The sequence below is a fragment of the Phodopus roborovskii genome, unplaced genomic scaffold (assembly GCF_943737965.1).
Source record: "Phodopus roborovskii unplaced genomic scaffold, PHOROB, whole genome shotgun sequence".
NCBI classification, from domain to species: Eukaryota; Metazoa; Chordata; class Mammalia; order Rodentia; family Cricetidae; genus Phodopus; species Phodopus roborovskii.
The window spans coordinates 53,598,944-53,612,166 of NW_026126433.1; the positions used below are offsets into that span (position 1 = coordinate 53,598,944).

The following is a 13,223-nucleotide window of genomic DNA, read 5'->3' on the forward strand; positions in this document are numbered from 1 at the left end:
AAAATGTCTATGGAAGTTCTTCTAGCAAACTTCTACCCTCCTTGACGATAAGTGGCAATTTTTGAAAGCCAGTCATTTAATAACTACAACAAATGGTTTCCAAAATCAACTATGATTTTTGTAAATGACATACCACCCCCCCCCTCTAAGGTTCGAGGAAGATAGAGGAAGAGGAAGCAGAGAGAATTAAGAACCAGAAGATAGGGAGGAGGGCTATGAAATGCCATGTTCTAGACACAGCCATTGCAATCCCTGCAACTGTGGTTACCTGTGCTGAGCCTATACAAGGCTGACCCTGTCGGCAGTCAGTTATGGGTAGAGCACGGGCTCTCTGGGCCCTGCTCTTCTCTGCTGAATTATTGGAGATTCTGGAAGTGGGGGAAGTCATTGTCTTCAGCTGTGTATCCACTGGTGCGCTCTAAACCCATAGTCACATGAAGTCCTGCTAAGATTCAGTGACCTGCCACACAGAAGGCATGAATGTGTAAACCCATGGTCACATAGAAGTCCTGCTAAGATTCAGTGACCTGCCACACAGAAGGCATGAATGTGTAAACCCATGGTCACATAGAAGTCCTGCTAAGATTCAGTGAGCTGCCTCACAGAAGGCATGAATGTGGCAAAGTGTTCTGTAGGGAGAAGAGGAGAGGACAGGGGTGGGAGGAGGCTAGGAGGGCAGGAAGTGAGAGTAATTAGAATGCATAACATACACGTATGAAACTGACAAAGAGCAAATTTAAGTAATTTTAAAATTTTGAAATGAAAGACTTGAAAACAAAAATTGTAGACATTTTTTAGGTATTCAGGTAGAAGAGTCTGCGACACATTTTTAGGTTCCTAAAACTACATGAAGCTTTTCCAAAACCCTAAATTCAGTCTTCTTTCTCTGAAGAAGAGGCAAGATACTGTGAAGTTTCCTGGGGGTGGGGGGGGGACAGGAAACACATACTTTTAATGCACTGTGAAACTGGAAGAAAGAGAATATCCAAAGGCAAAATCAAAACATCTAAAAAAGAAAGACTGACAGACCAGCAGAAAGTGAACACAGAAGACAGATTGCCCTGGGGTCAAACTGTAAGCCTTGAACCTGCCATAAGACTAATAGCTGAAGCCACAGGTCCCTGATTCCCTGACTGGACAAGAGTGTCCCAGGTCAACAGGTTCCCACTGGAGCAGAAACAGCCCCTCTCTGTGGGAAGTCACTCTCTAACCCCAAGTTTCACACACATAAAATTAGGTAAAGAATTTGCTATCAAAAAAAAAAAAAAAAAAAAAAAAAAAAAAAGGAAAACAACAACAACAAAACAGGAACAAAAATGTCATATGACAGCATTCATGGGTACAAAGAATAAATTAAACATCAAGGAGCATGAGATAACAAATTTTCCACAAACAAAATGTAAATTTCTACATAGTAAATGTTTAAGAAAATGAAATCACACAAAAATTAGCAAGGACTAGGAGACTACTTCAAAGATAGAGGATTGAAAGGAAAATCTTAGCCTTTCAGAATTACAAATAGAATCAATGAAATTAAAATTGATCAGATATGGGAATTAGACAGAGCTATGGGTCAATGCTGATGGTCTGGGCTTAGATGCTGACAGTGGTATACTATAAATGTCACTGTGAAAACCAATGAGACACACAGGAAAAACAACAGACAGCAAGATAGATAGACAAGCCTGACAGAACACTTAAAACAGCACCGGTCTTTGTTACATTATGCAAAGGATCAAACACTTCAATATAGACAAAGATCCAGGTAGATGCTATCAATATGAGTCCCGCTTTACATTTAAGGGCATATGTAGGCTGAAAGTCAAAGGACAGAAAACAACTGCATTTAAGCAGTCACTGAAAGAGAGCCGGGGTGGCCATATTTATACCAGATAAAATAGAATTTTAAAAACTGCCATATAAGACAAAGAAGGACATCACATAATAACAGAAAAATCAAATAAAGAAGATATAACAATTACAAAAATACATGTGCTCAACATCAGAGAACCTAAATGCATAAAACAAACACTGACAGAGAGTCAGGGGCAAAACTAGACAGCAACACAACAGTAATGAATTTCAATACTCTACATGCAGTAATGGATACAACAACCAGACAGAAGATCAATAAAGAAATGAGGCCTTGAACAACATCATAGACCAAATGGACACATCAGAAGCACCCCATAAGGACATAGTGGGGCAGGCCTACAATCTTGACACTTGGGAGGAATGCAAGTTTGAGGACAGCCTGGGCTACATGGTGAGCAGCCTGAGCTACGTGGTGAGACACTGTTTCAAAAACCCAACAAGAAAAAAAAGTTAAACATTACATATGTCCAACAGCAGCACAATATACATCTTTCTCAGTTACACTACACTCGGAACATTCTCCATGATGGGTAACATTACACACACATAGGCATGCACACACACCCATGTATTTTTTCCCCAACTCTAATGGTGTGAATCTAGAAGTAAAGAACAGCAGAACTGGAAAACAAACAAACTTGTTGAAATTAAATATATTCCTCTGGAAAACTCTAATTCAGCAGTCAGAAACCTTTGAATAAAGAAAGGCCAAGAACGCACAGCTTTACTGATGAAGTAAGCAAACATTTAAAGAAGATTGACACCTGTCTTTCCAAGCTCTCCCATAAACCAAAGAGGAGAAAATACTATCCAACTCATGTACAAATACGGCATTACACTGATACCAACAACTAAGAAAGTACTATAGGAAAAGAAAGCCACAGGCCAACATGCCTAGTGACTATAAACAGCCACAGAAGCTCTCAAAACAAGCAATGCAAAATGAGCAAACCCAAGTCCATTAAATGTTAAAAGTCTCATATACCATAGTTCACACCTGAGATACAAAGATGGCTCAATATACAAAATCAGTGTGGCACACTCCTCATCAATACAAGAACAATTAAAATGCTTTAATAATTCCCATAGACACAGATTTTAAATGTAGGTATTTGTGTTAGGCGAGATCTAGTGCAACACCCAAAGAATGGGATGAAATTATCTCAGTGTCATAAAGATCATTTAAGAGAAGCTCATAGCGCACACAGCAGTTAATGGTAGGATAGAACAAACAAAAATTTCCTCTAAGATTAGAAACAATGTTAAATGAACAACCTCATCACTTCTATTCAACATTGTTCTGGAACTCTTAGCCCATACAATTCTACAAGAAAAAGAAGACATTCAAATTAGGAAGGAAGGAGTAAAAATATCTCTGTGTGTAGATGAGACAATCTTAAATGCAACTATGTCCCACAAAAACCTGACAAACAACATACAATTGCAAAAACTTTTCAGGATCCAAAATCAGCATCATCATCATCATCACACACACAAAATCAGATGTGTATCTATCACTAACAAGGAACTATCCTATTGGAGGAGTGTGTCACTGTGGAGGCAGACTTTGAGGTCTCATATGTGCTCAAACCACACCCAGTGATACAGACCATTCCTGCTGCCTGTGTGACTCAAGATGTAAGACTCTCAGCTCCTGCTCCAGCACCATGCCTGCCTGCATGCCACCGTGTCCTACCATGATGATGATGGACTAAACCGCTGAAAATGTAGGCCACCCAATTAAATGTCTTCTCTCCTAAGTAAATGTTTTTCTTTTATATATTTGCTGTGGTCACGGTGTCTCTTCACAGCAACAGAAACCTGACTAAGACAACATCATATGATTCAAAAAGAGCCACAAAGAACTCTGAATATTCTAAATAATCATCAACAACAGGGTGGAACTGGACACTCATCCTATAATACAAATAAGAAACAGGCTCAAAACAGGTTAAAGATTGAACTGTAACACTTGAGCTATAGAACTCCTAGAAGAAAATGTCAGGAAAAAGCATCATGATGTAAGTCGTGGCAATGATTTACTGGATGTGATAGCAACTCAGGCTATCAAAGTAAAAGTGGATGAGGAAGACTAGGGCAAAGACCACAGGGAAGATACAGGAAAGAGAACCTGAAGAATGGAAGAAAATATCTACAAGCCATGAAGTGTGTGGAGTTAATATCCAAAACCTATCAGGAACTTCTTACACTTCAATAGCAAACAGGTAAACAACCTGATTTTAGAATATGCACAAGACTTGAATAGACATTTTCCCAAACACTATAAACAAATGGCCAACAGGTATAACAAAATAGGCTCAACATTGTTAATCATGAAACAAAACAAAAACACCAGAACCACAACAAAGTACCACTTGTTAGGGTGGCTATAATCAAGCAGTGTTTTGTTTTATCTATAGTTCTGAGAACTGAACCCAGGGTCCTGCACATGGTAAGCAAGGGCCACTGTACTATATCCCTACCTATGACTGTTATCATCAAAACTGAAATAACAAGAGTTGCCAATATTCTGAGCTGAAGGATAGAGAAACCAGAACTTATGCATCATTGTTGAAGACATAAAAAGTCGGAAAGTCTATGAAAAACAACATGGAAGTTCCTTTGCAAATTAAGAATATAACCAGTCAGCTCCACTTCTTGGTATTTATGCAAAAGAATTGAAATCAGGATCTCCAAGAGATATTTTCATTCCCATGTTTTTTGAAACATTTATGCTAGAAGTAGAAGCAAACTACATATACATCAATAGATGACTGGATGAATAAAATACACTATATACTCACAACAGAATAGTATTCATTCATAAAAAAGGAAGCCATTTTGTCATATACTCAAATGCAGATGAACCTTATGGGCACTATGGAAAATAAAATATACCAATCACAAAAAGATAAATACTACATGACTATATTTTTATGAATAAAGTAATTAAAATCATCAAAGCAATGTTGTGTTTGCCAGGAGCTGGAGGAAAGAAAGAGGAGAGAGTCACTGTCTGGCAAAGTTTCAGTCCTGCAACATAAAATTAGCTATTTGGCTAACACTGTTTACAGGTAATAATACTACACCACCCACCTAAATATTCACAAAAGCAGATCTCTCTAGTGAAAGGTATTTTTAAACACAATTTTAAAAAAATCAACAGACAGGTTGGGAGCGATTTAAATACAATTAAAAACAGACATATCTAAACATTACAGATTGCACTGCAGATTGTACTACAAAGAAGCAACAAGGTAGGGAAAAAACATGAATTAGGGTTAGGTCATATGGAGGACAGAATGAAAGTTCAGCAGAGCTGAGAGACCAGAGACACAAGAGAGAACAGAGCTAAGCCAAGACACATTTCTAAACTGGTGAAAGTCAGGGATCTACAAAGGCAGAACTTAACAACTATACAGCTCATCGTTTAGAAAAACAATGAACTAGGAAGAAAAATGAGGATAGTAAAGCATCTGGGGAGCCAATGTAAGTGTAAGAAAGACACTAGAGGAAAAAGAGAGATTAAAACTATAATCATCAAGTGGCACCCAGAAGTTTTGAAAACATGCAAACAGGATGAAAATAAACCTATACCTAAACACACTACAGTAAAACTCCAACACACACACACACACACACACACACACACACACACACAAAAAGAACCTTAAAGAGACAGACACCAATAGACATGCCAATATGGCAGGGAGAAATCCCACAAAGGATTAAGGCAAATAAGGAATGCTGAGAGTGACAGACAGACAGAGAGAGAGAAAGAGAGAGGGGGGGGAAGGGAGGGAAGGAGGGAGACAGAGAGAGTTGAGAGAGAGAGAAATAGTTTTCCCCAGGGAAGAGTCCCCCAATTGGTATTCATTACCAAGAGGCCAACCCTGAAATCATACACACAAAGTAACACAAAATGGACTAATCATGTTTTTATATATGGGCACACACATACACATACACACACACACTATATGTAACAACAGGCATATGTATGTATGTGTATAGAACAGCAATCAAAAGGACACCATGAATTTGAGGGAAGTGTGCATAGGAAGGAAGGAAAGGGAGAAATGATTTAATTATATTTTAATTAAGAAAAAGAAAAGATGACAGCTTGCCAGTTATCAGATGACTTCTACCAGAAACAGTGTGATCAGAAGACAATGGGATACAATTTTCTGACCCCTTAAAGAAATTAAACCAACAATCTAGAGATACAGACTGAGAAAAACTGTCTTCCAATAATAAAGGCAAACTACTTTCAGATTTAAAAAAAAAAAAAAAAAAAATTACAAGCCAGGCACTCAGAAGTCAGAAGCAAGTGGATCTCTGTGAGTTCAAGGCAAGCCTACAGTGAGTTTCAAAACAGCCACCGCTACATAGTGAGATCCTGTCTCCATAAGCAACAACAACAACAAAAAAATTACAAATACCTATAGTTAACCAATACAACTTTTTTTTTTCTCCTTTTGAGACAAGGTCTTACTCTATATTATAACCCAGGCTGATCTCAAACTTGGGATCCTCCTGCCTCCACCTCCTGAGTGCTGAGTTTACACGCTTATGCCACCATGTCTAGGTTCACCAAAAGAACCTCCAAAGATGGTCATCAGGAGAAAGAAAACCAGCTCCAGAAGAAAGCCTCAGATAGACACAAGTAATGAGGGTTGTTATTTGAAAATTCAAGCCAAATAGCTAATTGTGCCCACTGTAGGCTTTCAGGAAACACAGAAGGCTAATGAGACAGCTAGGGGACAGTAACAGTGCTTGCCACTGATATGACAGACTAATCCTTGCATTCACACAGTGGGAGGAGAGATTCCTCAAAGTTATCCTCTGACCTCCACACTCATGCCATGGTACCTGCCTACAAACACTCAAAACAAACAAACAAACAAAAACAAAAAGGGGGGTTCAACAAAACAAGATTGAATAACAGCAGTAAGATGGAGAAACGACAGTTAAATGTCTGTCTGGACGGCCACTCTGGAGGTCATGAGCCTGGACTTCATACAATTCACCAGTGCTCAGCTACAAAAGCGATCTCAGGAGTACTACTGAATGCTGCAGAGTACTACTGAATGCTGCAAGGCAAGCCACAAAGGAGTTATAAGTGTGAGATAATGGGGAAAGGGCAGGGCACTGCAGGCGACTAAGTGGTAAAGGGCCAGAAGTAGTTAAGAAAAGCATATCCTGTTCTTCCTCCCATACGGGACATGTGTGCTCTTTCTAATTCTCTAAGTCAAAACCAAACAAACCACCTCTCAGAAACAATAACCAGAGGAGAGCAACAGTTTAAGAGGTCAGAAGCCTATTATGACCTTGGGCAGGTCACTTGACCGACCCTCTGAGGCCTTCAGGCTTGGGCGGTGTATCATGACATCTACCCTTCATTTGATGATAACCGAACTGACTCAAAAGGGAATGTCACAGCAATGATCTCTTACATACATTAGTCACCGAGCCAGGCAAGGACAGCACAGAGCAGACAAGCCAGGCATCAAGTGCACGGCAAGGCAACAGGTACTGGGACTCATGCAGGGAGCCCTGAGCAGAGCCAAGGGTAGTGTTATGTGTGCAATCCACTTGTCTTTCCATCTGTATGTAACAGTGGTCTCTGAACAACCCGCTGCTGGCCGGCCACCTTAGTTACTGTAGGCGCTCATTACAGTTGCCACATGAAGTTCCAATCTATGCAAAGACACCAGCAAAAGGTTTAGTCAAGCTTTTGAACCTACCCAAACTTAGAAGATTAAGGCATCCCCAAAATAATCACATCGACTTTCTTCACACCAATCTCCAATAAGGTACACAGCATCATTTCAACACAGTAAACCAGCTAGGGCATTGCTGACCCACCAACAGGAATGTCATCTGAGGTTTTCCAAAACACTTATAAAATTGTTTCATTGAAGAGAGAAACACATTTATTAATATATTCTAATATAGTTCCTAAACCCATACTGGAATTATCCAGGAATGACCTGACAGTAAAAAAGAAAAAAGAAAACCACATTTTCCAAACATGTTTCTATCTTTCTAGACTTACTCTTTATAACCTAAAAATCAAACACATTTTGCAATTCTATACTTTGTAACATGTCTTTTCTACCTCACTTATGAAGTTTACTGCCTTCAGAGGATTGTTATACCCTGTTATATTTAGCCAGGTAAAGCCTATCACCAAGGCGCACACAAACCACCATTAAGCAGACTGCAGACTGTTGCATGAGCACCCTGAATTCTCCCCAAAAGCAAGTCTTTCTCTATTGCACATGGAAGGGGTTAGACACCCAGGCTACACACTCCCTCCTGGGGTTTCACATCTTAGCATGCATCCATGACATGGGAAAAGATTAGAAATTGTATATGTGTATATGTTCTCTCTCTCTCTCTCTCTGTTTGTGTGTGTGTGTGTGTGTGTGTGTGTGTGTGTGTTTAAGAAATGTTTATGGGGGCTGGAGAAATGGCTCAGTGGTTAAGAGCACTGACTGTTCTTCCAGAAGACTCAGGTTCAATTTCCAGCACCCACATGGCACCTTCCTGCTGTCTAGAATTCCAGTTCCAGGAGACTTCACACTCACACAGAGATGCATGCAGGTAAAACATCAATACACGCGCGCGCGCGCGCGCACACACACACACACACACACACACACACACACACACACACACAAAATGTTTATGTTACCTTTGATATAATACTGATTTTTAAAAATTACTTATTTTAATTTCTAAGAGTCTTGACTACAGTCTTAAATACCCAAAGACCTAGAAGGCTTTACTACCTCATACAAGTAAACATTTGTATAAATATCTTTAAAATGACATGTATGAATATACTTAAAAATACATATGAACACAAACAAGTGTGGATCTTGGCCACCATGGTCGCATTACCACATCCCTGACAAGTAAGTTTGTTACTCTATTCCAATGATGGGAGGTAAGGGACATGAATAGTGCCACTCACCACTTCAGTGATCAGCCTCCAGCAGTGGCCTCTTTGATAAACACCTGGAACACTTAGAAGCCAATTTAGACCTAGCTACACACAGTCTTCTACTGTACCCTATTTGGGATTGCATTTATCTCTTCCCTCAGCTCTTAGTGGGGGTGGGGGAAGGAGGCCTTGTCTTAGGCCCTTCTGCATTCCCTTTCAGCTCAAAACACAGCGTTAAGTGCATACTCGTTGATTAATTAACAGCCATAGCAGAGTAGATATTTTCCACGGCAATTGGGAGATAATTAGGATGTAGATAAAGTAAGCTAAATGGAGAGACGGTTACATACCCAGACAGGAACAAGGCTGTGTAGAGTATCCAAAAGAACATATTCAGAAACAAGGCACACGAGCTTACAGGCACAAGCCCTCTCCGACTGCACAACAGAAGGCACATCAAAACTCATAATGCTAACACTGCTTAGCTTTGAAGTATCCTTGCTGCTCTTTTGTTCTTACATGAGAAGCTGTGTGCGGTACAGTTCCTTGTTGCATATTTCTATAATGCAATCTCAAGTCTGTATGAAGCATGCTATCCTACCAGCCTAAAAAAAGAGGTGCAGTAGCCAAAAAACAAAGACAAAAATCAAACAACATGCACGCCACTCCTAGGTTAACACGCACAGAATTCTATTAATAAAAACAAAGGTCATCATCTGTTTGATTTCTCATTCTCACTCCAGAATGACAGGATTATTTTAAATTAATTCTTGCAAGGACTTTAAAAATCTATTCCACCAAATTCTTTATCTTTTTTCAACCTCCTTTAACCTCCTAGTGAAAATTATGTAGCAATTCCAGCTCTAAAACAAGTATGATGCAAATTAAGCTATAATGTATGATGGAGACAGCCCCGGTGTCTTTATAGCTTTAAATGTATGACACAGGAGAGGACAAAGCATACCCAACATCTCCCTAGCTCTTCTAACAATGGTCTTGGGAGAATTCATTCTTTTCCCTTCCAATAATTATCGTAAATTTCTGTGATTCCCCGAATGTCTCAATTAAACACAGTGTTTATGTTTCTCACACATTTCAAAAAGTGAGCGTGCCTGTCTGTCCTCTCCCATCTTTTGTCTCAGAACACCAAAGCCCTTCAGGATTTTTACTTTGGCACTCGTACAATAAGCACTGTAGGACTGATGAGGTCAGTAGACAACCAGGCAGCTCTGGGCAGCCAACCAAAACCTAGAACCCCCTAGCTCCTTAAAACTCGTTGGGCAATCAGACCAGACGCTCTGGAGCCTCAGGGGCCCCTTTGCAAGTCATGAGGATGTTAAAACAACAGTGACAGAGAGACACCTTTCACGTGTACACACGTGAACACAGATGATCCTACTTTTCAGAAGGCGAAAATACAACTGGCCTTGTTCTCTTAGTTTTTAAGAGTCCAAACACCATCTCAACCTTGATTTTTAAAAATTAAAAACAACAACAAACTCTTGAGGGCAATTTGATCAGACACAGGGGGAAAAAATCCTCCCTTCAAAGAAATGTACCTGGTGACACTCCAAGGAGAAGGGGTACTCAGAACCTGTCCTTGAGTCATGAACGGTGGGATTTGAGGAAGAGAAGCCCCTTGGCTTCCTGGGGCTTTAAAACATTTTCTCTCTCACCTTGGGGCTACAGAAGCTGTAAGTGAAATTCTTCCACTCATCGCTACTGAGAGTATTACAGTGATATAAAGACACACACACACACACACACACACACACACACACACGAGAGTATTACAGTGATATAAAGACACACACACACACACACACACACACACACACACACACACACACCCTCAACTTCATTGCCTTCTTTATCCCTAAGGTGACCATGCTCTCCCCCCACCCCACCCAATGCGAACCTGATTTTACAAAAAGCAAAGTCATGGGGCAGTGCGGGTGTGGTGGTGGTGGTGGTGGGGGGGGGGGGGTTGCATGTTCTCAAAAGGACTCAAAGATCCAGAAAAGCAAAGGGCTGAAGGATCGCAAGGCAGCCGCGGTGTAAGAGGTTCAGCTGGCTTGCGGGCTGTCGCCAAGCATCCATTCACTGGGGTGTGGGGGAGTGCAGAATGCTGGGGTCGTCACCAAGCCATCCTAGATGCCCACCCTCTGCCCTCCGTCCTCTCTGTCCCCGTCCCCTCAGGCAGGACCACCCCTGAGCAGAGGGCGGCCCCGGCCTCCCCGCGTGGGGAGGGGAAGGACGGGGTAGGGGTCAGGCCGGGCTCGTCCAGGTGGCCGCGCCGGAGGCTCCGGGCACTCACGTTCTCTGTGTCCCGCTCGTTCACCGTGGGCAATGGCGTCCGCGCCGACATCTTGCGCGGGCGGAGGGGTCGAGCCGGGGGGTCCGGCGGGTCGCGGGCCGCGGAGGGCTTCGGCGAGGGCGGGCGGGCCGGCGGGCTGGCGAGCGCGCGCGGGCGGGCGGACGAGCGGGCGAGAGAGCGAGCGAGCAGGCCGCACCGGGGAGCGCGCGGCTCCCGCAGGCCGCGGGGCGGGAAGGCGGGCGAGGACGCGGGGGCCGGGCTGCGGGGACGCCGGTCGGGCGCGGCGGGTCGCGCGCGGGCTGGCTGGAGAGCGGGCGAGCGCCCGGGAGCTGCCTCAGTGCGGCGCCGGCGCCGGGCGAGCGCGGCCCTGACAGCGCCCCCCGCGCGCCGCCTCAGGTGAGCGCCGCCGCCACCGCCGCCGCTGCCGCTGCCGCATCCGCGCCGGGCCCCGCGGCCCCGAGCCCGCGCGCCGCTCCGCGCCGTCCCCGCCGCGCTCAGCCGGAGCCCTCCGCGGCCCGAGCCGGTGCGCGCCGAGCGGGCGGACGGGCGGGCGGGCGGGCGCGGCACGCAGCGCCCCGAGGCTCTTGGCCGCCGCCGCCGGGTGGGCGGGCGCCAGCCGGGGGGCCTCTCCATTCATCCCCTCATTAGGGATGCGGGGCCGCCTCCGCCAGCCCCGCCGGGTTTCGTGTGGGACTCGCCCCACCCGCCCATCTGGTTGTGTCCTCGGAACCTCCGCTGCCTCGCGGTTTGGTTTTGCTTCTTGCGTGGATTTGAAAGCAGCAGTGGGGACACGGTGTGTGGGTGCGAACGAGTCACAGTGCCCTCCTTCCCCCGTTTTGTTTTTGTTTTAATGGTGCATTTGTGTGTGTGTCACTGGAGGGAGCATGGGGTACCATCCTGAAGTTGTCGCCCCTTTGATAGCTTGCCTCGAGCCTCCTTTTCGGCCCCCTTCTGCCCCCGAGGTGGTGTTCAGGGTCAGGACCGCACAAAAGGCACAGAAGCCTCCTGTAAGGAGCTGGCCCAGAAAGCGTGTGGAAGGAGAGGGCTCCCCACACCCCACAGCATCCCTGGAGTGGGCGCGACTTGGGAATCACGGTGTCTACATTGGCTGATCGTCACTTCCTGGGATACAAGGAAGTGTCACTTAGGCCAGTTTATTGGGGAGAGTAGAAGGCTGTCTGTGACTGTGGCCTGGAACTCTTCTTTCCCAGGTGGCTTTCTTACCCTTCCATCCACCTGCCTCTCCTTGGGTCTTGTATACATCGTGTGTTGTACTTTGTCCCAATACAGTATGTTCCTGTCCTTATTCTGATGTTCTGCACACCTGGCCTCTAGGATAAAAAACCTTGCTGTCTCCAGTATTGTATTCCTTTTCTCTCCAGTCCCCCCCCCCACACACACACACATTATTCCTTCGTGGATAGGCAGGGAGATAAAAGGAGAGTTAGATGGGGCAAGATTGATGGGTTTTGTTAAGCAGCTTTCTTCAACCTCAAACGGGGAATCTTGGGACGATGGGAAATTCCTTTTCTTTCTTGAATGCATCTGTTTGAAGGAAGAATTCCTGCACCAGATGGTTTTTATCCTGACTCATTAAAAGTTGTTTCTGAAACCTTAACACTTGACCCTTAAAACATGGGCCTAAAAATAGCAAACACATATCTTGAGGGAATGTGTGTGTGTGTGTGTGTGTGTGTGTGTGTGTGTGTGTGTGTGTGTGTAATTTCTCACACGGTATGTAGTCACTTCCATAACACCAGCTGCATATTTATTTCTCTAGCATCCTATGTTGTTTATGTTTCTCAATTCCACAGAGCAAATGAAAATCACAAGACCCCTTTGGTGGTCTCTACTACTACTCAAGTAGCACCCAGGCTTTGGAACTAATCGCAAGGCCACAGCTTGAACTATGGTGTGTCACACTTCTGAAATCTGGGTTCACCTAGGTATACTGAAGCATGAGTTTATGCTTTTCTGATCAGTTGAAGGCTGTTCACACAGCAGCCGCACTGAACCCTGCTAACACAGTATTGTTTCTTGCATCTGTAGCTTGGATTTCACCGATCAGAGGATGTTTGC

At 43.9% G+C, this 13,223-nt stretch overlaps 1 protein-coding gene across 1 annotated transcript in view; it reads right to left on the reverse strand.

Annotated features, from left to right (window-relative positions):
• Positions 1-11,298, reverse strand: part of Mark1 (microtubule affinity regulating kinase 1) — a 101,016-nt gene extending 89,718 nt beyond the window's left edge. Inside the window, exon 1 of the mRNA XM_051186509.1 lies at positions 11,145-11,298. Coding sequence (XP_051042466.1) covers positions 11,145-11,195 — 51 coding nt within the window. The 5' untranslated portion in view covers positions 11,196-11,298. The remainder of the gene's footprint in view (positions 1-11,144) is intronic.
• Positions 11,299-13,223: the final 1,925 nt, after the last annotated feature.